Raw genomic sequence first — 25,608 nt, 5'->3', positions numbered from 1 at the left:
CTTGTCTAGCTCTGCCAAACTGCTTGTTGGCTGGAAATGCTCCATTGAATTGTAATTGGCCTGTAAGCATCAATCCATGTTCTACTGAATTAGGTAGGGGCTTTTGCTGAGTAAATGATTACAAAAAGTTTGGCTAGTTAAGTCCATCCAGCTTACTGAGACATCATATTCTTCACCTCAACAAAGGCTGATGTCAGTTGATCCATTTGATGTACATGTTAAATTGAATCAAAATTAAATGGGCTACATGTATGACAGGCTTGTCAGGTAGCTTGTTTGTTTCCGTGGAGCTGTGTTGTAATGGCATCTTCTGTGGTATTCTGCTCCTTACATCTTCACTCTGATACTGAATATCTTGTTTGCCCAATAAAAATTTTAACACACGCATAAATCCTTCTTTATCGTAACAGGCTGATTCACTAGGTGCAACACCCAACTGGGTCCGTGTTGACACTAACTAACACAGGCAGGTTCAAACACACCTGGCTCTGCCGGAAACAAATGAGTGCACTGAGAGCCTTTTGTGCATGTAGCCTATTGGTCACTTGCAGGTTTAGTAAATTAATGTAAAAGTTTTATTTGAAAACCAAGCTAAATCGGTGTAGGCATTGGTTGTACTTTCCAGACTTGAGGCTTCTGAATGATGTAAAAACTAAGCAGCTATCTGACTTATTTGTAATGTTTTTTTAACCATGTCTGCAGTGGCTTGTTTAGCAACTCTTATCGTGTTATAATAATTTCTAAACTCATAATTTGGGAGAAATTACACAAATAACTTGGCTTTTGAAGACACCATATTTGGATCAATCTTTGTTTTACAGTTGACCAAGAATGCCAAGTCCGATCTCCTGTTGAAGGACTTGTACGTGGAGAATTCCCAGCTCATGAAGGCACTGCAGATCACAGAACAACGTCAGAAGAGTGCTGAGAAGAAGAGCTTCTTACTCGAGGAGAAAGTGGCTGCTCTTAACAAACTCCTTCGTAAAATTGCTCCTGCATCCCTGTCTGCCTAGAGCACGTCTTTCCCTACAAGCTTACACGAGCCATATATACTATTGTGACATACCTCTATCCTCTTTCACCACAACCAAGTAGGATGCAGTTACAGCTTAGTGGGACAGGTGCTGCATTGTCCTTAGTCACCTCAAAGCAATAATTGATCCTCATGTATATTGTTCGAGCACAAACCAAGCAGGTAACTTGGTATTTTCATCTAGGGTACTGAGTACAATTTTTGCTCTCTATTTTTTTCACCTCTTGTGAGGTAAGACCAGTTGCAGGTTTTAAATCATAGGTTCAATTATTGTGCTTTTTATAGTGTCTGATTAAGTGGGTTGAGACAAATGACCGGCAGCGGACCATGCTACAATATTACTGCTTAAAACCCATAGTATAATCCTATGGCTAAGTTGTTGTAAAGACATGGATAAAGTGTAGTCCTGGACCACCTCTACAGTGACAACCTGTCCCCTGAAAGCCTCCAGTTTCACAGGTCAATCCCTGTCTTTGTATATGTTTGAGTGGATGTAGGAATGCTACATCCATGTGCTGCTTGGGTTTCGGTCCCAATCTTAACATCACAGGGAAATCAGGGTGCTTCTTTTTCTTCCCACTGGTTCTTCTGTTAACATGGATCCAAGTTTGGCACAATCATATGCCTGGTCATAACAATGAATGATATTTATGAAAGTGTTCTTAATAAACTTGTAATAGCAACCAAAAGTACAGTATTTCATAATGTATAGTTTTGATACACGGGTGCTACATTTTGACACTTGCACATTTTGAAATCTTTATGCACTACTGTACAATTCAAGCTTGTAGAATCACAAAAGATTGTGGAAAGAACATTTAAGATGGTGGTTAACATTATCCTATTTTTTTCCCCAGACAGTGATATTATTCTATGAAGAGTAATTGTTATTAAGTAGGATGTAAATGTATTATTGCCCTACATCACTGTATAAATTAATGTACAAATGTTTACCAAGTAAAACCTCTTCCCTTGAACACATGCTTTCAGAACCTTTTTCCCCACATTAACATATTTCCATGTAATTCTGTATATCTTATACACTCTTCTATTGTGACCTCAAGAGATGACATGCTCCAGGACACCTTGCCGAATCAGCTGCTCACATTTCCAACGTGGGAGAAAATGCTGTAAACAAGATTATGCATGAGCAAGTTAAAACTAGGTTATACACAATGGCACTTTCTTGAAACATTTACCTAAATATTAATCAATTCAATATTTGTAAACAAATTTGAATGGAAAGTGTTGCTGGAGCATACCTGGCTATTTTTCTTCAGCAGGATAACTGTGCCATCATCTATTTCAAACTCACCATGGTCTTTCAGACAGCGAACCTACACACAAACAAAAATATCTCAGGAAGTCTAATACGGTAACAAATTTCCTATTATTTATCATTAAGTCAGGCAAGAGCAAGAGATTTGAATGAAGTAGGAAAGGCTGCAGTCTGCCGCTATGACTTTAGATCACTCGATCAATAAGAACAGTGGTAGCCTAATATCTAAAGAGCTGGGCTGGCATGCAGTAGTCCGAGAGGTGTAGGTTCAATTCCCAGGTGCCAATGTTGTGCCCTTCAACAAGGCACTTAACTTCTGGGGAGACCAGCCCTTGTAATAATTGACATATTAGTCAATTGCGTCAGCCGAGTGAATAAGTAAGTAAACTTGAGAAAAACAAGAACTGCAATATAGTAAGCAGGCATAACAGAACGTACACTTATTCTACACAACTTCATTCCTCACAATGCCACTGAGTGTTTACTATGCCCTTTGCATCTTTCTCACCTCTATATAAAGGCTCTTGGGAGGTTTCATGTCCTGTGTTATGTCCAGCCCACCTTCTCCACCAATTGATCTCATATAGGTGGCAAGGGACTTTTTGTACTGGTTGAACCATTCCAGCTGTTTAACATTTGAAGACAAACGCATAAACTTCAAAGAGAGCTTTATCTGGACAGAAAAATAATAATGATCCCCTAAAGCTCAAACATGCATGCGGATATCACTGGCAAGCTAATGTTATTAATGGCAGACAGATACCCAAAACAAAACGAATTTACCTCTTCTGCGCACATGTGAAAACGAATATTTGTAGGAAGGACACTTCCATATTCCCACCTAAGGGCTCGTATCCTAAGTAAGCGATCGTACCTGTAGAATAGAGATTTATTGGCAAGAAAAAGCCGATATAAAATAAACTAACATGTCAAAGGCAAGGGTCAACAAATTATTAAGCACAACGCTTACAGATATGCAGCGACACAGCGTTGATTCCTCAACAGGCAACAGTGACGGAATTTGATGGTAGGAATCAGTTCACCTTTGCCCTCAGCTTTCGCCTCATTTCTAAAATGACAGGGGAAAAAGTGAAATCTCATTTGCCAACACAGGTTGTTGTACTCGACTATTGTTAACATCATGTCAATCACTTACACATCACTTTGGTTTTGTTCATATAACGCCTTCATTTCTTCGAGGACCTGTCGGATGCCATCCTCCTATTGCAATTGACATTTTAATGTTGGCAAATGAACTTATTATTTGAACATTTCAAAGCATTCAGGGATTTTAATGTAAGTAACGTTAACTTAATGTTACAGAAATAACTATGATGCTTGATGCTAATAGTTAGCAGACCACTTTCATGGAAGGATAACAAACGTAACACTCAGACTTACATTAAAAGCTGGTAATTGTCCATCACCCATCCGATGAAGTTCTCGAATAAGTTCAACTGCCTTTTCACAAAACATTTTACTAATGTAACAGTTAAATAAGCAATAACGATTGATCAATAGCCTTAGCAAGTGAACACGCAAACGAGTAATTTCGCGGCAATGAGGTTTGTGATGATCACGTGACCATGTCCAAACTAAGGGACGCTGTAAGGGACATTCGTGAACTGGTATGGGGAGTCTTTGAAGTTTCAAGATGAGCAGGTTGTTCAAAATCACTTTTACTTCTAACTTGTTTCTAAAGTAAACTAATTTATATTGTCAGTATACTTTAAACAAATGTAGTTGATTTCTTACCATAATTACGTTTTGTAACATTCTGGCTGATCTACACATTGAACGTTAGTAGTTGGCTAACATTAAAGCCGAATCAACTAGGGTTAGCTCAACCGTGCATAAAGCAAAGTGTCTGCCTCTGGTGGCTAAACATGTAAGTGCTTGTATTATGCGAATGCACATTGGTGGAAGTTTTCTCGTTTGTATGGGCGATTTGAAGCTCTAGATCTAAAACCATCTGCTCTTACTTGAAAACAACTGCCTTACTAAAGAGCCAGAGCCACCAACTTTAAAATGTGCTAAAGTTACTCGAAATTCTATGATCCTCCCGTCTAGGCTAACTAGCAAGCTAACCCCTTCGTTTTGTGATGTAAGCAATAGACAAGTACACATTTGAATGTCTTGATAACCCTAAGTTTTTCTTCAACAGTATTTCAAGTAGTTTTGACAAGTAGCATGTAGGGAAATTAAAGATGTAGTATTTAAACTGACTTAACGTTACGAGCATATGATTACAGCTACATGTTTAGCTAACTTTACGACTGTCGCAAACATGGCTGACAGGTCTTCTCTGATTGGCTGCAGTTGCAACTTAGGGGAAAGGTTGAATTGATCAGCTGGTCTCTGCAGATATAGGACTTCTGCAAACAATGTAGAAAAAGTGCTGAATGTCGGTTGCGCTGGGAGTGGATACAACGGTAGAGGGATTGGTGGCGTACACTGCCTCCTGCACTTCGAAGCGTTTTTCAACAACAGCAGCTCCCTCCGTCTTTAGCGAACAAACCGGCATCGTTTAGCGAACGACATTAAGCAAGGTTGAAGCGTTCTTTGTTGCTGCGGTTATATTTGCTTTATATTTTTTAATTGGTCCTTCAGATTTCAGTGATGCGAAAGCGGAATAACTCGCCCACTCAAGATAATGACAGCTCTGTTACCAAAACATTGCCGGACAGCAGTCTGAAATACTGTAACAAGATAGGAGAGGGGAACACGGACTCTGGAGCCCAGTACAATTCTGCAGACCCGGACAAGACGATGGGGAGAGCATTCAGAAGGTGAGATATCGACGCGTTGTAACTAACAAACTGCTCGGTGCCTGCTCTTGCTTGCTAATTATTTCGTTAATCTTATTAACTACAGTGCCAGACGAGTTGTGTAGCTCTCCAAGCTCCACAGTAGCTCTCAAAGGAGTCTCACTTGGGGTAGACATAAATAAACGTATTGATCAATCAGACTTGTTATTTCAATGTAGAATGTAGTTTTGTGTCTCATGCGTTGCATACATATAGGTTACTGACACTTTCCCGGTGTTAAGATGTAGTTAGAGCAGAGGAATTCATGGGGAACCAAGTCCTTAAGTTCGAAACGACCTCATCTTTTTGAATCAAAAAGTAGCCTATCTAATTTCACTCGTGTCTGGAGCAACAACGCTGGGTGGGGTGTCTGGTGACTTGCACTCCACAGTAAAGGTAGTTGAGATGGTGTCAATAAAAATAGAAGGCTGTTCTACCAAAGAAGCTTTAACCAGTGCTTACATTGAGTACAGCACGCTGATGCTGCTTGCATGCTACAAGCTTAAAGGTCAACAGTGGGCACTTACTACATCTGAGACTTAAAAAATCCTTGATGACACAGTTGTTTTGTAGATATTTATAATGACTTACATTAATAGGCTAGTGATGGGTGTCACTTAAGTGGGATTAATGTCCACTCCTCTTCTCCTCATGTGTCTACATGGGCAGTGGTCTTTGATTGATTTTGATTCTGGTTTGTGTAACCACTACCCCTGATCCTGAATTGTGAGTCCTGTGAGAGAGTCTAATTTACACACTAATGTCATTAAATAAGGAGCACATAGTGGTACATAAAGGGGCCTCACATGCCCTGTGTTGCTCATGTCATTTCAAATGGCCTGTGTTCTCAGAGCTGGGAATTTCACAATTATCCCCAGTCTTAAGTTGAACGTCTGGTATTAATACAGTCCTGAGTGTCTAGTGTTGAATTCATTGATATTGATTTGACTTTTACTTCCTTTAGTCATTAGACAATTGAAGCTCATGTTTAAAATATTTAACACATTAGTGTTACATTTATGTCAGGAAGTATGCTGTTAATTTGTGTTGTTGATAAACCAATACCTATGTAAGGTTTGAAATATCGCCCCAAAAGGACCAGTGTACTATTAATTATATAGTAAGTCATGGGAATTCATTTTTTTGTCAGGGAAAGTCAGGGAAATCTCATGGAATTTTACATTTGACTTAGAGTGGGAACCCTGATAGTGTGACATTAAACAGCTCTCTCTTACTCTAACACTGCACAGATCTCGTGAAGAGCACTTGTGTGGCGCAAAGCTGTTCTGTTTGTGAGGACAGTCTGGGTTTAGCTCAGAGGAAGCAGCCCTCCGCCTGCTCAGTGCGTCAGACAGGGTATTAGGTGAATAGGACGCCAAGTCAGCAAAAAAAGCTTCTCCATACCCATGACCTGCATCCTCTGTTTTATCACGTAAGGTTGAAGCTTATGGCCTGATTTGCAATAGTAGCCATCTTCCAAGTCATTCCACGCTAGTCATTCATCTCATTTAACAAAAAATTACTAGCAGATGAAAAACAGTTTCCTGCTGGCATGTACAGTACCCTTAGGCTTTATTCAAATATGCTGGCTTGCTCAGGGGTGTTTGGAAGTGTAGCAGCCGCTCTGTAGATATGACCGGCATACACATGTGGGCAAAGCAAAGAAGCAGCAGAAAGGCTTCCAGAGGAGAGATAGTCTTAGATTTAGTTTTATTGAACTGTTGCTGTGGAGGAAGTCACTCTTTTCTGTGCCCCCACACACACACACACACACACACACACACACACACACACACACACACCAGCCGGCAGAAGACACAGAGTACTGTCCTCCTGTGATTCGACACTAGATGTGAAATCGCACACCTTTGTGCTCTGCTCATTTGGACAGTAACTATATATACCCATCCTCTTTGTACCAGGGACTGGACGATCTCATTGAGTTTCACTCACTGATAGTGGACAGTTTGAACTCTGTTAGAACTAGTAACCTGTTTCTTTTTCACTCAAGTTCAATGAACTCTAGAATATATTCTGGAACCACTAAAAGGCAGCAGAAAGAAACAGTGCTGTTTTAAGTTACTTCGTTAGTTGCCATGTTTCTTTTTTTTGTAGGCTATAGTGTACAAAGCTATCTGCCACTGGGTTTTAGCTGACCCTCTTCTTTTTGCATGGAGAAGGAAGGAGATGAAAAAATAGGGGAAGAGAGAGGTAGAATGTGGGGGGAAATAAGAAGGACGAAAGACTGAAGAATGCTGAGGACTCAACAAAAGGAAAAAACTGTGTGTGTATGTCTATGTTTGTGTAAAAGAGAGAAAGCAAGAGAGAGAGATTGCTCATTTACTCCAGTTACCCTCTTATTGTCTGTCTTCCTCAAACCATTCAAACCATTCTTGGTTCAGCATACATCTGAATAGGATTTAAAAGTGCGTGGCACTGTATCCCCTACCTCCTCCCCAGCGGGTCTCGAAGAACTCGCCTGCCAGGGTTGCATCCCTGCCACCTGACTCTGTTCTCCTCTCCCCTTAGGCTGTGCTCTGCATGTGGTGGCTTTGACTTCACTGTCATTGTGCATTATGGCGGCTAAGCAACAGAGATGGGGAAATACCTTTTTATATATTTTTTTTCCATGGTTTTCAGCACTGCACTCACTGTCTAGCCTATATTTAGGTCACATAGATACCTCTTTTTCAGTCGGGTGGTTGTGGTCATTGATTTAAGTATAAGTATAGTAAGGAAGGAAATTTGAATAATGATTCCCTGAGACAACATGATTTACAGCTTTGCAGATTTACAATTGCTGATAGAGTGATCCACGGTACAGCTTTGAAATATACAGCACAAAACAGGAAGGCTGTGCATTTTGTACAAAACTCAGAGGGCATCTATTTTAAACCAGGAGTCTGTGTTACATAATCAAAAGGGGCTTGTTGATAGAAATAGGAAGACTTGCAGTCCTGTGCTGTTGTGCATGCATTAACTAACAAATTCAGCCACAGTTTGGCAGTAAGAGCCCTAATGCTTAATCGCTCTATTAAAGCTGATTGATTTGTTCTGCAGCAAAGAGGCCTCCCAGCCAAGTGCTCAGCCACTGTCTTACTGTGTGGACTCTCTCTCTCACACACACACACACACACACACACACTCCCTCTGTCTCTCTCTCTCTCTTACGCTCTCTCTCCCTGACCTGTAACTTCTGTGGAGAGTTTGGAGGTTGCTGCAGGTTGTTTATCTTAGTACACCTGACAGGTCCCACTGAAGCGAGCCTGTGTGAGGGCCAGAGACGGCTCCTTTTTCTTCCGGAAGCATCTCCCATTGGCTTTCCTCCATCCATCCTTGTTGTGACACGAGACGGCAATTTTTCTTGTCGTTTCCGTCTTGTCATTTTTCATGGATCAGAATGAACCCCTTACTCATGATGCCCTTCAGGCTAGAAGCCTGTGTTAAATCAGTGCCTGAACCGTCAATGTACTGGACACTCACAGATCAACTTAGAATTATTTAGCAGCAATGCTTTATTTTATCCAAAATTCTACCCACAGATCACCTGAGAGTTCTCAAAATTGGTTCTTTGTCTTATCTAGAACTATACCCAAGGATCAGCAGCTGATAAAAGTTCTTAGGACAGTCTTCTCTAAGAACCATAACCAAGCAGTGGCTCGCTCTGAAGGAGTGGGTGCAACAGCACGTTGCTGCGGAGACTGACCTGAGCCAAGGCAGCTGATAAAGCCGTGTATTGTGCTACATCCAGCACAATACACACAGCAGGGAGACACATTGTTGGCCAGAGACTTAAGTGTATATTTTGAATAAGCTGTTTGTTCACTCAAGCAAATCTGAATTGGTGTGTTTTGATGAGCCATGTTCTGTTTTCTTTCTCTCTCCCTCTCCCTCTTTGAATCTGTGTCTGTGTGTGTTGAGCTTGTGCCTGTAGATTGGCTGTGTCATGAACTGCAGATATTTTTTTTTCCTTTTTGCTCACCAGCATCGCTCCTCGGTGGAGTGTCTGTTGTGTGTGTGTGCATGCATGTGTGTGTGTGCGTGCGCGTGCGCACCTATACGCATGCATGGGGGAGGTGCAGTGCCAGTTGCGGTTGTACAATTTTAGAAACAAGGCTCTTTCCAGATATCTAAGATTACTCGCAGAAGTACTGAGCTACTGTAAGATACATATTACAAAAGACAAACATATCTCTTTGATTGTTGCAGAAATAAGTAGGGTCATTCCATGTCAATTCAACCAGGGCCCACGCACTTAGGTCTCAAAAAATTCTGAAAAAAATACCAGGTGTACCTATGTTACCCAGGAGACACACTGTAAAATTACTCTTATATAAGATCAATACTTTCCAAGATACAGATAGTTTTACAGGGGGTGGGGGGTGTCGATTTTGTTCGGCCTCTCTTTTTTTTTGTCAAAGTTCACAATCCCACAGCGCCAGAACTAAACCATGTAGGAGGCTCAAATTTTGCATGCTGGTGCATAAATAGGAATAGTATGTAGCATCTTGATGTCTTCCTTTGGCTCATTTATCTCTGTCATGTGTGAAATGTTTGCTTAACAATCTTTACCCCTTTGACAAAATGGGGATTATTATAGTGACCCCACCTTGTTACTGTTAACTGTCTTAGTTGGATAAGGATACTTTGTTTACCAAACAGTGTCCGTTAACGATGCAGAAACAGGCTTTCTCAGAGACAATTTTTGACAATTACAATCAGTGTGCTGATATTACCGGTGCTATTTGCCGATCTATCCGTATGGCCATTTATATCATCTGATAACTATTTTAATTTAAGTAATGGAATGTGAACTACTGATCCTCCATCTTATTTTCCAGTAGACAATGCTTGTAAGTAGCGATGATGCAAGGACTCCACAGCTAATGAGGCTTATGAGTAGAAAAAACAACAACAATGCATTCGCTACATTCGCATTGTTAACTTATATGGTGCATTGTCACTTTAAGGTCACTCAGTCTAAACGATTATCATAAAGCCCTTTCAACAGCTCTTGTAAGATATAAGGCTAATCCATAAACTCTAGACTTGTTTGTTTGTCACAATATTAACAATACTATGCATAATACTAAGTTATTACAATCAGATATGATCAGATCTATTAAAAAGGAGATAATAACAATGACGAGCCACCTGAAGCTTGCCAGCCTCTCTCTCTCTCAGATGCGCACACAATATGCGTTCCCAATTAATTAGAGTATCTTCCTTCCATGTAACACGGAGTTGGTGCATTTTGACATCGTAAACATCCTCGAAGAGAGAACAGCAGTTCAAGTAAAGCTTTTTATTGGCTACATATGCCCTCTGTTCCCTTGGTGCCCTTGTGCATGATGCGGGTGTTGGGAGCGGCAGTACTGTGTAGTAGCCTATATACCATGTTGAAACATTTCCTATTGTCTCTTACCTAGATTTGCTCTGATGCACTCCTTGACGCAGACACACACACTCGCTTTGGACTTCTTTCCCTGCTGCTGTCCCTTTCTACATTATAGAGCAACTAGGCTACTAGACAGACGCGTGTAACTACAAAATGGGGTCTGGGGTCATAGCTGTGGTTGCGCATCAGTTGCTAGGTCATAAGATAAACCAATTTTCTGCTGTCAATCAACAAAAAGCATGCCTTTCATGTCTGTGTATGTAGGCTACACAGGAGTTGATGTATGATAAACTCGAATAGCAACAAAACCGAATAGCCGTTTCATTTTTTATTATTAATTATCCGGGACAGTCACTCAAAAAAAAGAACAATCCTGGTAAAAATCCAGTACGTGTGGCCTAATCTGTACTTTACTGTGGATACTGAAATATCTGTACTTTCTACTCCTTACATTTTTAAAACTGTCCAGTTTAATGCTGCTAATGGTATGTAAAAAACACAAAAAATGGCATCATAAAGCAAATATCTTGAAAAGATATTTGTCAAAGATATTTGTCAGGCCCCGTTACGCGCCATCTATGGCAGTTATGTGGGGCTGACGTGACGTATATACAGGGTCTGACGTGACGGGACCGCACAGTCAGTCAATTTAATGGCCATTTCTCTGCCTGAGAATGTGCTAGAATCAAAACTGTTAGCATGTAAGCATGGAGTTTAGTGACCTTTTTTAGATATACAACAATTCCATTATTTCCTTTTAATATTTTAGTGTAATGGGCCCTGACCCTTTAGATTGTTCACTTCAAAAACAGCATGCAAAAAAATAAAAGTTTAAAAGCAAATAATTTAATGAGAGAACTTTTTATGTAGTGTTTTATGTAACCATGACGGGGCATGACAAAAACTTGCAGACAGTTGTACATTTCCATTTATTTCTTGAATTTATGTTTAATTTCATGTTTTTAATATATTGATGTGAACGATCAGAGAGCCTAATGAATTACATGTCCTTTTACAGAACAACTCCTAGAAATCGAGGAGTCACTTTACGACAAGTCACTTTACTACATTTTTGTATTATACAAGTTTCATTCACTGAAACAATCCCAGAACAGGAAATGTACATTTCTAGTAGAATGTCCCACATTTATAATAATTATTTCATAATTTATTGTAAGAGCCTTTCATTTGGAATCAGAACTTTTTTCAATATGTTAAATATTAGAGTACATTTTTACATTATGTTTGTTAAAAATGAATATTGGCTTATTTATCGTTTATTGTTTTTTGAAATCCTCAAATATTGTAATCAGTATCTGTCTTCCAAAAAATCCCATATCGGTCGGGCTTTAGTTGCAGTGTGACTGTTCTGCACACAGCACCCCCAAACCCTAACCCCCCCAATAAAACATCTGACCCCCGAACCGCATTTCAACCCGGCTCCCTCCAGACCCCATTTACCCACTCCCGCTCATCCTCAGGCCCAGCTATGATGGAGGCAGATGGTGCCGCCGTGGCAGTCCTGCTCTGAAATGCCCTCTCCTCTTCCTCCTCCTCCTCCTCCTCCGTTGTCAGGGTGCATTAGCGCACCGGCTCTGATTGCACCCATTCTGCCAGCCACGGGTGTCTCAAGGTCCTCCCAGCCGCACTGACCTTGGCCAGGGCGAGGGTGACCGGGAGTGTGTGTGTGTGTGTGGGGTGGGGGGGAGTCAGGACTTTAGTCTAACAGTAACCAATAACAAGTACTTCATCACCATCAGTTAAAGAGGATATCTTTTTGTGTTTGTCAATATCAATGAATTATGCCACGATAAATGTGTAGACTAGAAAGTCCTACACAATCCTAGAAAGTTTAGTATTTGTTTTTCCGCTCCATGGAGGACTTTTTGGACATGCAAGGATGCCTTAAGTGGTCTTGCACCAAGCCGCTGATAAGTCTCATCCGGCGGGACGTGTGGAGCACCCCCACCCTTTCATGTCCACGAGCATAATAAGGGCCAGATGGCAGAAGATTTGTGTGACCTGGCTGCTCCACTAAATACATTAGCTGGAAGGGTGTTAAACGTGCAGGTATTTCAGTCTACTCTGCACAGCGGATCACAGACACATCACACCTCGCTCTCGTTCTCTCTCTCTCTCTCTCTCTCTCTCTCTCTCTCTCTCTCTCTTTTTCTTCCCTCCTGTATTAGTCTCTCCCTCCCACGCTCCGCATGGCAGTCATTACCTGGTCATTTTACAGATCAGATGAGGACATGGGCGACCCTTCATTGTAGGAGGCTATTGAACAATAGCTGATAAGACTCTGTGCTGCTGACATATTGATTTGTGCTGAAGGTGGATGTGAGGTTAGTTCTGCTGCAGCAAACATGAGCGGTGTATATTTGAGTGTGATGTGTTTGGCGGAGGTGGAGGCTCCACCTCACATGCTCCGCAGTTCTGGCTACCATCTGTTGGCCTGGTTTTGGGGGTGGGGTTGTGAGGGTGGGTTGGGAGGTAGGAGGACAGTGACTGTCCAGTCAAGCCAGACTTTGGTCAGGGCTTTGTGAAGCCATGTTTTGAATAGCAGGTGTTTCCTCTTTCCACTCCATGTGGAGGAGTGATCACACTCACCAGGGAAACACGCACATACACACACACACGCACACACACACCGGAACAAACACTAACATTTGCTCCCCTGGTCCATGCAAAGACAATGAATTGATTAATAGACATCAGGTTATTCACAACTTACAGCATGCACCACAGCTGAAGCAGCAGGTCACTGTTATCCTAACACCCACCCACCCACACACACACACACACACACACACACACACACACACACACACACACATGCATTTAGAATAAGAAACCCCGTGAGTTTAATCCATCAGGGCAGCAGAGACGCCTCCCAGCATAGGCAGGCCTCCAGGAAGCGGTCCTCCCCTGTGGCCTGGTTCAAAGCTCAGCTGGGTGGACCCAGAGAGGCTGACATGCTGCCTACTGCCTACACACACAGTCATGATGCAGGAGGCCTCGCCACAACCATCCTGTTTCTCTGTCACACAATGATCTCAGTCCCTTTTCCATTTCACATCATGAGGACACAGTTAGAGGTTTGTGTGTGAAGGGTAGGTGGAGTGGTTTGATTCTCTTCTGTCTCTATCAGGGGCGTAGCCTGGTGATGTTACAGACCAGGTGAAGGTTTGGGTAGGCCTATGCCTTGGTAAGCCTGAGAAAGTCTTATTGGCATCCTTTTAAGATGTGAAGAGGAGGGCAAACAATTGCACATTAGCATCACTCACTCGCTCACGGACACAGACACACTCACAGATTCACACACCAACACAGCCTGTCTCATTCCCCTTTCTCTCATTCCCTCACTAACTTTTTGCGTTCAATCTCACTTTACCTGCCCCTGTTTTTTTGTCTCCCTGTGTCTCTGAGCGCACCCTCTCTCTCTGTCTCTCTCCATGTCTCTCTCTTTATCAGTCTCTCCCCGGCTCCTCAATGGCATTGTATGAGTCTAAAAGTCTCTTTTCAAATGAGCTGCATAATTCATGGTGCCAAGGAAGAGCTCTCGGTGCACTCTGTCAGAGGGCGTTGGCATCTCACACAGACTTCACTGCACAAGACACATCTACAGTAAGTACAGATAGCTGAGTGTGACAGAGCAGGAGACAGGAAGAGAGATAAAGTGAGTGAGTTGGGGTGGAGAGAGAGAGAGTGTGTGTCTGTCAGAGAGGGAGAGCGTCAAATATTTTTGTTTATGTTTGTTAGTTAGAATCACGTTTCTCTTAGGAAGACTGGAAAACAAGAGCAACAGTGACTGACTGATATCAAGGCTACCATGCGATCTGGGTAATGAAAGGCCACTGCTGCTCCTGTTGGGTCCAGCACAAAGTACATTCTGTGTTTTTTACATAGGGAATAATTATAGGTTCAAAGGTACTGCTGTGCTGACTTTTTTTATTACAGAACCACAGGAAGGAACTGGACATAAACAAAGACTTTAGTTATTCCAATAGATTATTTCTCACAGAGAAATAACCATGCAGTTCCAGATATCTTGTTGGCACAAACCCCTATATGGCTTATTCATGCTCAAGTCACATGACATGCTTACACACTCACACATGCATCATTATGTATGTGTATATAGAGGCCAGGGCTCTAAAGGTTATGCCCTACCTTTAGTTTGAAATAAGCAGTCCATGTGAGTGTGTGGCCTGAGGGTTGCCATGGCAATGTGCTACCTCCCTGGCTGACTGACGGTTGAGCCATCTCATCATGACATGTCAGTGCCCACAGCTCTGCACCGGACCCAAAGGTCACCGGAGGGCAAAAGAGGTCATCGACTGCTGAATCAAGGACCAACTTACTTCCCCTTAACCCACCACACACACACACACACACACACCTTCTGGGGGTATGGTGAGACAATGTATTGTCATGAGGAGTGACATAAAGAATTACTGGTTCTCTTTGATTCTGGCAAAAAGAAGCAGCATGTTGTGCGGTTGAAATGGTATATGACCTCTTGCAAGCCATTGTGTTTATTACACATCTGCAGACCCAGGACTGGTTGTATGCTAAAAAACAATCACAAACACGGAAAGGACCACGAGGAGCAAATGTCTATCAGTTAAGAATCACAGTACACTTTTAAACAAACCTTCATTGCAGTCACCGCTGTTTGTGTTCTTGCACAACAGGGCCTTGGCAGTATGCGTGGGCCCAGGCCTCATCACCTTCTGCTGCCTCCCACAGGGTAAGGCCCCCAACACAAAATAACTCCCACCCAGAAAAAACCTGTGTTCACTGTGTCTGAGTCACCGCAACCATGCCGTCATTACCACCCCTGTCCTGCAGCGCTGTGTCCCCAAGGCTGCCCCTGCTAGTTAGGCTGCTCGCTAGGCTGGCTGTAGATACACACACACACACACACACACACACAGATAGGCACACACTTGTACACATAATGCCGGGCTTATGCGCCACACGCTGCTGGGAGGCTTATGCAACACAAATAGAAATGTGGTGATGTAATGCTCCGGTCACTGTGCCTGGGGAGGCTTGCCGATAGCGCAGGCTGACGGTCAGGTGTGGCTGAGGGCGTAAAAGCAGGTCAGACCCCCAAAGAGAGTGGGAAACCAAAGGATGCCAGGCAGCCCTCAACTCATTGGGAACAAAACACTCCCCACTCAAATTACACACAGACATGCACACACACGCATACGTACATGTTGTTTTGAGTATCTGAGCTTCTCCAGAACATGACATTGTAATGATGACAGATGATCATGTATCTGTGTCAAATTCAGCCAGCCAGACATGAGTCTGGCTCTTTGGGTTTAGAGTCTTGTGTGGATGAGGTATCTTCAGAAGCCCTAGTAGTACAACGAGCATGAATTTCAAATAAGGTCTGAATGCTGGGTGTTGCTTTAGCTGTCTGTAATGGGCTTCCTTTTGGGCTCTGTCTGTGCAGGAGGTATTTGTAATGTATGTGGGCGGCGTGCACTACTGTATGTGCTGGGGTGAGGGTCATGCTGTAGAGTGATGAGTCGACTGCTCAGCTCCTGTGCACTAAAGGCCCTGCATTAGTCAGGAGCTCTTATCATCAAATTAGAAGCGCGGGTGTGGAATCATATGATGCAGAAACTCCTGGGGGGTTGGAGGAGAGCGAGAGAGTCAGTCAGCCAGCCAGGCATGCAGCCTTCTACATTTCACATGTTTGCCTTTTGCATATCCATATATTCCATATTGGGTTGGGTGGGTGGACTTTGAATTTCCCAAAAACAAATCCATAAAGCCTTTCCTGAATGTTTTCGCATTTGTTTGATTGCTTGTTTCCATATAATTTGCGATGCCATTAATAAAACAAGTTAGGAATAAAAATGTCATCCATCAGTGTTTTTTTGTGTGCTCATTCACCCAGGAGCCCAATTGCTTTTTTATTGAGCTTGTTGTTGTTGTTGCTTTGTGAAATACCTGGTGCGACTAATATGGTTTGCCTTAAATGTTGTTGATGATGAGGAGTGTTGCTGCCAATGACATGGTTTGTCTTATGAGTGTGTGTGTGTGTTCTCCAGGAGGGGCCTTCTGTGGAGACTCAGGAGGATGTTGATGTGGTTGCTGGGCTTCTACCTGGCCATCCCGGTCATCATCAAGCTCTGCCCCTCCATTCAAGCCAAACTAGTCTTTTTAAATTTTGGTGAGTTCGGCCGTCTTCTCATAACACACAGATAGGATTCACGGCCTTCTTTTTAAATCAAGCTGGAGATATGATCCCACACTCAAGCGTTCTCTATGAGTATTTCTATGTGTGCAGATCCTTAGCAGTGCAGTGTTTCTTAACTGGTGGGTCGCGACCCAAAAGTGGGTAGCGGAACCGTTCTGGGTGGGTCACAGAGCTTGTGTTAAAAAATAAGAAATCGCTCATTTAAAATGCTTATCAAATCTAATATTGGACCTTTATTTTGATAGACTTTATTCATATGTCATCATTGCCACGGACATAGATAGACAGTGTTTATGTGACCGGTCATGTTAGACATAATTTTAGGGGTAAACACAAGTAAACAAAATGGGACAGTCAGAAACCCCAGTGTGTGGTGTTCAGTGAATTGCTGGCACATGAGGGCATGAAACCATCTAAACTAAAATGTCACATGGAAACCAAGCACCCCTGTCAAAGACAAACATGCCGAGTAGCCTACTTTGAAAGGTGACATCTAGAGTTGAAGACTTCACAAACATCAGAATGTTCCAAACAAATGGGCCTACAGGCACTTTGCACTACAGGTACTTTGCATGTCTTAGCATGTAGCTCACCATCTGTTGTCTTGAGTTGAACACTAAGAAGTTATATATGGGTCGTGATTTGATGAACATGGGAAATTGTGGGTCCCAAAGCCAGACCAGAGAGAGTTCAAGCGGTAATCAAGGATCTTTGGCCAGACCAGTTAAGAACCACTACTTTAGTGGTGTCCTGAATGCAGTCCATGAATCCAGTCTGTTACACAAAATAGGATTCTATTGATTTAAATTGACTATTGTACATTACTGAGGGTGACTTTCAGCTGTGCATGTGTGTACGTGAGTGTGTGCGCGTGTGCACATGTAAGTGTGTGTGTGTGAGAGTGAGTGAGAGCATTCATTCAACACGTCGACTGACCCTGAAACCGGACCCTATGTGGAACCCCATACGGAAGTGGAGCGCGGCAGCGGATATTCCATCTGCCGGCGCGGCATAAGCGGGCCGCTCCATCCGATATTCTCTGTGGGCACCTGCAACCCAAGCGCCCTCCCCAGCCTCCTCGTTTGCCTGGGCCCGGGGAGAAGCCACCCTGCGCTTAAAACATTCATTCATTCAGTCAGCAGCTCATCTGCCATGACGCTCCACACAAACGGCCACAATAGTCTGCTGTTTTATTAGTTAATGTACAGAGCCAAGCCATGGTGATCACTCAGAAAGCATCATTATTAAAACATTTATTTATTTTATCATGGAGATCTTTTTTTGTTCTTTTTGCTTCAGTATGTCAGACTGCATTTATGTAACATGAAATCCATCCCTCCACTAGATCAGTTATTGGGACGATTCTCCTCGGGCGCTGTAAATAGGAACTGCTCCTAGCCACGACTATTGAGCTTTTTTAAGCAGGTTTTCTTGCTCTGGATGTAACGAGTGATGGCAGCGCTAGCCTTTAGGCAGCCAGTGATATCAAATGAAGTGAATGACGCTAGTCTTCACAGGCCTGTCTGCACAGGAAGTCTTAACTGGGTGCCTTATCTGGTAAAGCATCAGTCACACTCTTCCCACTCTGCTGTCCCCCTCCCACCCTCATCACCACCACAGACTCCACCCTCCCCCATCCCTCGCCTCACAGCAAGGGTCATTTGTTTCTGTTACTGTGTCCCCAGCCATAATGGTGTAGCTGTAAACTAACCTGTTCTGTTCTGTCCTCTGTCCCCATCTCCTCTCATTCTTTCTCTCCTCTCCTCCCCTCTTCTCTCCTCGCTTCTCCATTTTCTCCTCTCTTTCCCTCTCCTCTCCTCTTCCTCTCTCCATCTCTCCTTTCTTTTCTCCTCTTCCTCCTCCTCTCCTCACAGTGCGGATGCCCTACTTCATCGACCTGAAGCGGCCCCATGACCAGGGCCTCAACCACACGCACAACTTCTACCTGCAGCCGGAGGAGGGCATCAACATCGGCGTGTGGTACGTTGGCACCAGTGCCCATGCTCGAGGGCTCCTGTGCCCTTTATCCTCACTAGTGAGTGAGCAAGGGGAAGGACACAGGGACAGAATTAGAAGCTTTTGTTCTTGTTTTCTGTCCTCTGTTCTTTTTTCTTACCCCCCCCCCTTTTCCTTGTTCACCCTTGAGCCATCACCCATAAGGGTGTGAAAAGTGCCTTAAGTCTGAGGGCACCGATGCACAGTTTATTGCCCAGGGAGAGTGTGTGTGTGTGTGAGTGTGAGGAAAGAGACTTTGTGTCAGCTGTTATCTGTGTGAGTGATTGCGGAGAGGACACAGAGGACCTTGTGGATCTTGCCCACAGGGCTGGGGGACATTTAGTTTTAGTGAAAAGGACAGAGCAGGCTCGTGGGTCCTCTGCACATCCAAAGTGCAAGCTTGTGATGTGTGCACAATAAACTGCCATGATCGAAGTTTCACCCATCAATGTGTTCAATACAGGAATAGGCTGCTACTGAGCCTAGGAATACAGGAATAGGCTGCTACTGTCTCTTGTGCCTGTCCTCTTCCAGTGTCTGATTTATCTTCCTCTGTGTGTGTGTGTGTGTGTGTGTGTGTGTCTCTCAGGCACACGGTCCCCACGCACATGTGGAAGGAAGCTCAGGGAAAGGACCGCGAGTGGTATGAGGGCACGCTTCAGTCCTTCCATCCAGTCATGCTCTATCTCCACGGAAACGCTGGTACCAGGTAAGAAACTGGGCGTTAGTGTCCCCCCCCCCTCAAGATTCGGAAGCAAAAAAAGTGTGTATTACCGTATTTATAATAAGCACATTGATTTGAAGTCTCTCTTGTGTGAAAAGCTAGGTAGTTGGACTCCAAATTTCAAATGAAAACATAATCCACCACCACCAAACATGATCCACTGGGAACGTGCTCTGAATAAAGTGTCCTACTAAATGGGTCTTCACAATATGGCTTGTACGTTTCCTGGACAGCGATCCCATTTTGTACTGAATTAAAGTTTGGCTTCAGTGATCCCTTTGTGGCCCACATTCAGCCCTCACAGGACTTAACTGTCAACTCTGAACTCACTCAGTCAACTCTGGTTTTTGAAATTGGTAATGACTACGAGGCTGCCAAGAGACACGCCACCCGCCCCCTCTGCCCACAGTGTAGGCTTCAGTGTAGGCTTTAACAGCGTCTGTCCTGTCATGTGTGCTGAGTTCCATATCTCTGCTATTCCAGGGGAGGAGACCACAGGGTGCAGCTCTATAAGGTGAGTGTGGACACACCTAGCTGCTGGATCTCACTACTGGTGGAAAGCATCTGCATTTGTTTGCTGTCGTTTACATTTGTATTTAACTCAACTCAACTGAACATCTGACAGAGAAGCATATATGGACAAAAGTTGGTTCCATATGTTAAGAATACCATCATGGTGCTGTTGCCTTGGGTGAGCTTTCATCAGGGGATTGTTCCATGAACATGGTATTTTATTGTAAAAATGAGCATTCAGGCTTATTGTCTGTTGTTGATTCTTCAGCCTTTTCTGTAAGCTTAATGGCAGAAGTGAAAAATATCCGAGTCTAGTTTAAAGAGCATGAAAGGCATAAGGCATGCTCTGGAATGCTAACCCAATTCTACATTCTATGTTTATCAGGTTCTCAGTTCATTGGGCTACCATGTAGTCACATTTGATTATAGGGGTAAGTGTGACATTTTTATTTTTATTTGTTTATTTTTTAAATATTTTTCATTCAGAATTCTACAGCTCATTGTAACATAATGTATCATGACCCAACAGGAATGGAACTTATGAGTGTGTGTGTGTGTGTGTTTTTTTTCAGGTTGGGGCGATTCTGAAGGCAGTCCCTCTGAGAAGGGCATGACCTCAGATGCCCACTTCATCTACCAGTGGGTGAAGCAGAGGATCGGCAGGAAGCCGCTCTACATCTGGGGCCACTCGCTGGGCACTGGGTGAGTGGTGGGCCTGGAGGGTCGCTCGGTGTCACGGGAGGGAGCCACATTTCCAAACTAATCAATGAGGACCATGAGAACTAGGCTCTCGATAGACCATGTGAACGAATGACTTGCAAACAAATGCTGTATTTTCTGCTTCCTTGACAAAAGCAGAGTGACATACAAGATCAAATTATTTTTTCTCTGTTTTTATATTTATATTTATTTTTTTGTATGCAACACACATTTTTAAATTAGGCAGAAGAAGAGCCAAAATTGGCAATTGTTTGTTTCAAGTGCAAAAGCGTGTGTGTGTGTGTGTGTGTGTGCGTGCGCCTGGGTAAACTGCTGAATCATGACTAATAAGATGTGTTCATGTGACAAATGAGATGCTCTCTCTCTTCCCTCCCCAGCGTGGCCACAAACCTTGTCCGACATCTGTGTGAGCGAGGTAAGCGTGTGCTCATTATTCCAGCGCTAAATTTAGCACTCTCTCCCTGTAGCCTTGAGTTCTTCAGGCTCTGCTAACCCAGCCAGGGCTCAAGCTCAACCTGCTGCTCCCCCTCGGACCCCCCCCCCCCCCCCACGCTCCTGCTGCGCTATACCACACTAGCCGCGCCATTCGGCAGAATAATGAGAGGTCAGCAGAAAGGGACACTGGCAGCAGAGTGCGCGTTCAGCTTGTCCATAAAAACCTTCTATATATACAGTACAGTGCAGTAGCAGACCTATGTCTGAATGTCCTTCCTGTGTGCAAGACTGCTTTGGGGGGTGGAGGAGGGTGGGCGGGTGAGAGTGACTATAGGCTCTTGAATTAAAGGTAGAGATGAGGCATATCAACAGCAGCAGTAGCATGGAGATCAAAGTCAAGGTTATCAGTGGTTCATTCTTGTTTGGTATGTGGCTATGAAGGCATGCCACACCGCAGAGGAGAAACTAGATCATCCTTTGTGGTTTCTAGGCACACACACACACACACACACACACACACACACACACACACACACACACACCCTTGATAACCCACAGGTCCTGTTCTGACACTAGGGCTCAGGTTTCTGATTCCTGAATTACAGCCAGAGGTATTGGTTTCCCTTCACCTCTAGGGGCAGCTCAGTTTCAACACATTACACATTACACCCCCCCCACCCCACTACCCCGACCCAGTCAATAGCAATGTGAGTGGGAGGGGGGAAGTTACAAGACTGTATATAGTAGTCCTTTCATCTTATTTACAGTCTGATATTTGTTTCAGTTCCTCTATCTCCTGGTAATTAAGTACATAATTCAAAAGCATAACAGTTCAAATGCAGCCCTTTCAATTTGCAGGAACTCCACCGGATTCTTTGATACTGGAGTCTCCGTTCACCAATATTCGAGAGGAAGCCAAAAGCCATCCTTTCTCAATGGTAAACATGTAATGTCTGTTGTAACTCTTCAAGCTTTTGAAACATTATTCTAATGGTAAAACGGTTATAAAGTAATTTCCTTTTCATACTCTTGCTACAGGTCTACAGATACCTACCTGGATTTGATTGGTTCTTTTTGGATTCCATAACAGCAAATGACATTCGATTTGCCAGCGATGAGAAGTAAGTTTGCCTCCATGTTGTGAAGTTCACCAAGGAGAGTATGACCCCAGTGCACACAGGAAAAGAAGGCCAAGCCTGGGGAAAGCCATTCAGTATCTTCAGTGGGGTAAACAGAATAGGACAGCTACTTTTGTTGTGTTTTCATGGGGTACACGTTGGGCCACTTTTGGGGTTATGCTGCTTGGGGTGCTGCCTTGTCTTTGCAAAATGTGGAGTTTAAAGGAGAAATCTGGCCAATTTTAACACGGAGCTCAGTTGATCATTTTCACAGAATACTGTTGGCCGGAAAAATTGTGGGAAAAAAACGGTGCTGTCTGACGCGAGTTAGCCGGCTAGTGGCTAAAGCAGCCAAAGTGCGGGAACAGGTAGGCTGACGGCTTACAAAAAACAGGATTTCTACTGTTCTTTCACAATTATTGGGTTGAACATTATGAGTCTGTTAGGAGGCCCAAAGGTACAGTTTAGAACATGCCCTCATAGAACAGCTTATAGGCACGTTGCCGGCTTTAACCGCTAGCCGGCTAACTTGTGCCAGACAGCACCAATTTTTTTCAAGTTTTTTCCGACCAACAGTATTCTGTGAACATGATCAACTGAGCTCTGTGTTAAAATTGGCTGGATTTCTCCTTTAAGCTCTGTTATGCTCCCATATGAGTTAAGCCTCACTCAGATCTATGTCGTTCTCTTTCTCTCTCTTTCTTTCTTCCTTTCTTTCTTTTTTTCTTTCTCTCTCTCATTCTGTTTCTGTTGCTGTTTCAGCGTGAACCACATATCGTGCCCTGTTCTCATCCTGCATGCAGAGGACGACACAGTTGTACCCTTCCACCTTGGAAAGAAGGTATGGGTGATCAAGCTCACACACACACACACACACACACACACACACACACACACACACAGAGACCACTTAGTAATTCGGAACTGTTTTTCTCCTCCAAGCCCTCTTGTAATGATTGCTTTCTCTGTGCTGCGTTGTACATTTCTAACATGAGGCCGCTCATAACACATTCTCTCAGATGACCGTTTCTTCTTTGAATTTCATTTGCCAGTCAGCATCTGTTGTCAGCTGGAAAACGTGTGTGTGTGTGTGCGTGTGTGCGTGTTTGTTTGTGTGAGAGTGAGTGCTCACGCCTTACCTCTTCTTCCCATTGCTCAGCTGTACAACATCGCTGCCCAGTCCAAGAGTCTGAGTGGACACAAGGTCCAGTTCATCCCTTTCCCCGTCAGCCTGGGCTACCGACACAAATTCATCTACAGGAGTCCCGAGCTGCCACATATACTCAGGTACAACACAGGGCTGCAAAATGGCCATTCAGACCCTGTTTGGCCCTTGCAGGACCTGTAACCCATGCCCTCATTAACACAGTTTGTTGATTACAAAGCCTAATGGCCAGCATTGGGCTTTGTAATCAACACTCTCATAGACTCAAAGACTGCTCTTAATTTGGTCCTTTACCCATTAAAAGGAACTTTGATGGTGTCAGAGCTCTGACTCTGATGAAGAGCTTAGAACCACCCGGCCCTACTGTCCCATACAGTAAGACCTGTGGTCAATGATCATCAATTGGATTGAACCCTACTGTACCTATCTCATTAAAGTATTGATTGTGAGGACAATGAGTTAATGAGCTCTCTGTCTCCCTCGTCCTTCAGCGGAGACGTTTCACGTTTCACCAGAGTTGGGCGAGATGAGACGCTGCTTAATTCTCTGTTCTATTTTGTGTGTGTGTGTGTGTGTGTGTGTGTGTGTGTGTACGTGTATTTTCATGTGTTCTTTTCTCCTGTTTGTCTCTCCTCTAGTGACTTTCTTGGCACAACACATCCCCACGTGTAGCTGAGAAGTGTGGTTGACACACACACACATACACACATACATACATACATACATGCATGCATGCATACATGCATACATGCATACATACCTTTTACTCATAAGAACATAAACACACTCGTAAATTTGTGTAGTGGATACATCTCAAACACACGCATTGCATACACGAAACAGATCTAGTACTGTACACAGAAGCATGGACTGAAAGAAGACTCGCACCATCCCAGTCCTTTTCCCCTTAAGCTACTGACATGCCTGCAGGATGACAGAGAGATAAAGAGATGGAGGAAGAGAAAGAAAGAAGGAAAGGAGGAAGGGATGACTAATGAACAAACGCAATGCAAAGCAACTTTGAAAATCTGCATGGCCCTGTGTTCACCGGTTACCAAGTCACTGAATGCAGCTGAGCTCGGGCACAAGGCTACGAAACACGCATCAACTTAACGAGACCTCGTCACGAACGAGTGGCATCAGCCAACACTGGAGAAGGAAACAGATCAGGCGTCACCACTGAAGTTGTTTTTAACTGCACAATGTAAGGAAAGAGAGAAAAAAAGGGTTATGAGAGAGAGAAAGAAGATGAGGTGAATTGTGAATATGGTCTCAGGAGATGTCTACAGTACTACCCGGGACTCTCTCTGCCATCTCAGAGATGTAGAAGAGTGGGAGGTTACAAAAAAAGATGAGGGCCAGTAGTGTGTTTTTATTTTTCAGATTAGCTTTGTTCTATTTATTCACCCTCACATCTTCTTGGACATATTGCAACTGAAACAGATCTCTAAAATGACCGCTCGCACCAATCAAATTCTTCTAACCTCTTGCTATAATGTGAACTCCAAATGTTATTTTGTCCTGAAGCGCCTAGTGGAAGACCAAGGACACCACGAAACTTTATATTTGTGAAGTATGTCATATACTTAAACTTGTACAATGTATGGAAATGTCATTTTATCTTTTTTCCTTTTTGCTTCTGATGTTTAAATTTCTTTGCACTTCCCTCTGCCCCCTGTGTATGCGCATGCGTGCGCACACACACACACACACACGAACGAACAAACGCACACGCGCACCACACACTTGTTTGGTCACAGTTAGTCTCATAAGATACTCTGAGACTTTTAATGAATAATGTTACAGCTCAACAGAAGATGGTGGTTGCCTTCAACTAGTGTTACCAATAAAGACAATGACACTGTCTCCATGATGAGCGCTATGGCTTCTATGCAGCACATTCTTATGCAACAGTGACTCCAGAGGTCTTGTCTGTCCTACTTCCTACCATTTGTTTTGGTTAGACGGCCTTCTGACCATGTTCATTCAGCGGCAGCCCTACCGTATCTGGGAAGAGTGGCATGGGCATTTGTCTGGCGCTATGGGTGACCGTCCGGAGCCTGTTAAGGTTCATTATAACTAGGCATGGTTGCCAGTCGCTGGAACCTGATCTAGCAGAGATTACTGTCAGGGTGGGGCTGGAGGGTCAATTTGGGAGGGGGGAGGGGGAGAGGGGTGGCGGCCTGCAGGTCCTGCAG

General features: G+C 43.6%; 3 protein-coding genes across 3 annotated transcripts in view; 2 read left to right on the top strand and 1 right to left on the bottom strand.

Annotated features, from left to right (window-relative positions):
- ninl (ninein-like) overlaps positions 1 to 2,010 on the top strand; it is a 28,275-nt gene extending 26,265 nt beyond the window's left edge. The window contains exon 29 of the mRNA XM_048269259.1: positions 822 to 2,010. Coding sequence (XP_048125216.1) covers positions 822 to 1,013 — 192 coding nt within the window. The 3' untranslated portion in view covers positions 1,014 to 2,010. The remainder of the gene's footprint in view (positions 1 to 821) is intronic.
- On the bottom strand, positions 1,781 to 4,175 carry gins1 (GINS complex subunit 1 (Psf1 homolog)). The gene is made up of 7 exons (XM_048269258.1): positions 3,714 to 4,175; positions 3,469 to 3,533; positions 3,283 to 3,381; positions 3,096 to 3,186; positions 2,821 to 2,937; positions 2,296 to 2,370; positions 1,781 to 2,161 (listed from the first exon to the last, which is right to left on the bottom strand). Exons 1-7 carry the CDS (start codon positions 3,786 to 3,788, stop codon positions 2,093 to 2,095), a joined length of 591 nt encoding a protein of 196 aa, XP_048125215.1. The 5' UTR covers positions 3,789 to 4,175; the 3' UTR covers positions 1,781 to 2,092.
- Positions 3,939 to 25,552, top strand: abhd12 (abhydrolase domain containing 12, lysophospholipase). The gene is made up of 15 exons (XM_048269257.1): positions 3,939 to 3,974; positions 4,923 to 5,101; positions 15,215 to 15,270; positions 16,591 to 16,713; positions 18,615 to 18,720; positions 19,325 to 19,444; positions 19,943 to 19,973; positions 20,358 to 20,403; positions 20,545 to 20,674; positions 21,070 to 21,107; positions 21,986 to 22,065; positions 22,166 to 22,248; positions 23,008 to 23,086; positions 23,405 to 23,532; positions 24,049 to 25,552. The coding sequence occupies exons 2-15, from the start codon at positions 4,932 to 4,934 to the stop codon at positions 24,080 to 24,082; spliced, it is 1,224 nt and encodes a 407-aa protein (XP_048125214.1). The 5' UTR covers positions 3,939 to 3,974; positions 4,923 to 4,931; the 3' UTR covers positions 24,083 to 25,552.
- Positions 25,553 to 25,608: the final 56 nt, after the last annotated feature.

The sequence above is a fragment of the Alosa alosa genome, chromosome 18 (genome assembly GCF_017589495.1).
Source record: "Alosa alosa isolate M-15738 ecotype Scorff River chromosome 18, AALO_Geno_1.1, whole genome shotgun sequence".
Classification (NCBI taxonomy): domain Eukaryota; kingdom Metazoa; phylum Chordata; class Actinopteri; order Clupeiformes; family Clupeidae; genus Alosa; species Alosa alosa.
Note: the sequence above shows the minus strand (reverse complement) of the source record. Positions and strands in the feature narration are given on the sequence as shown.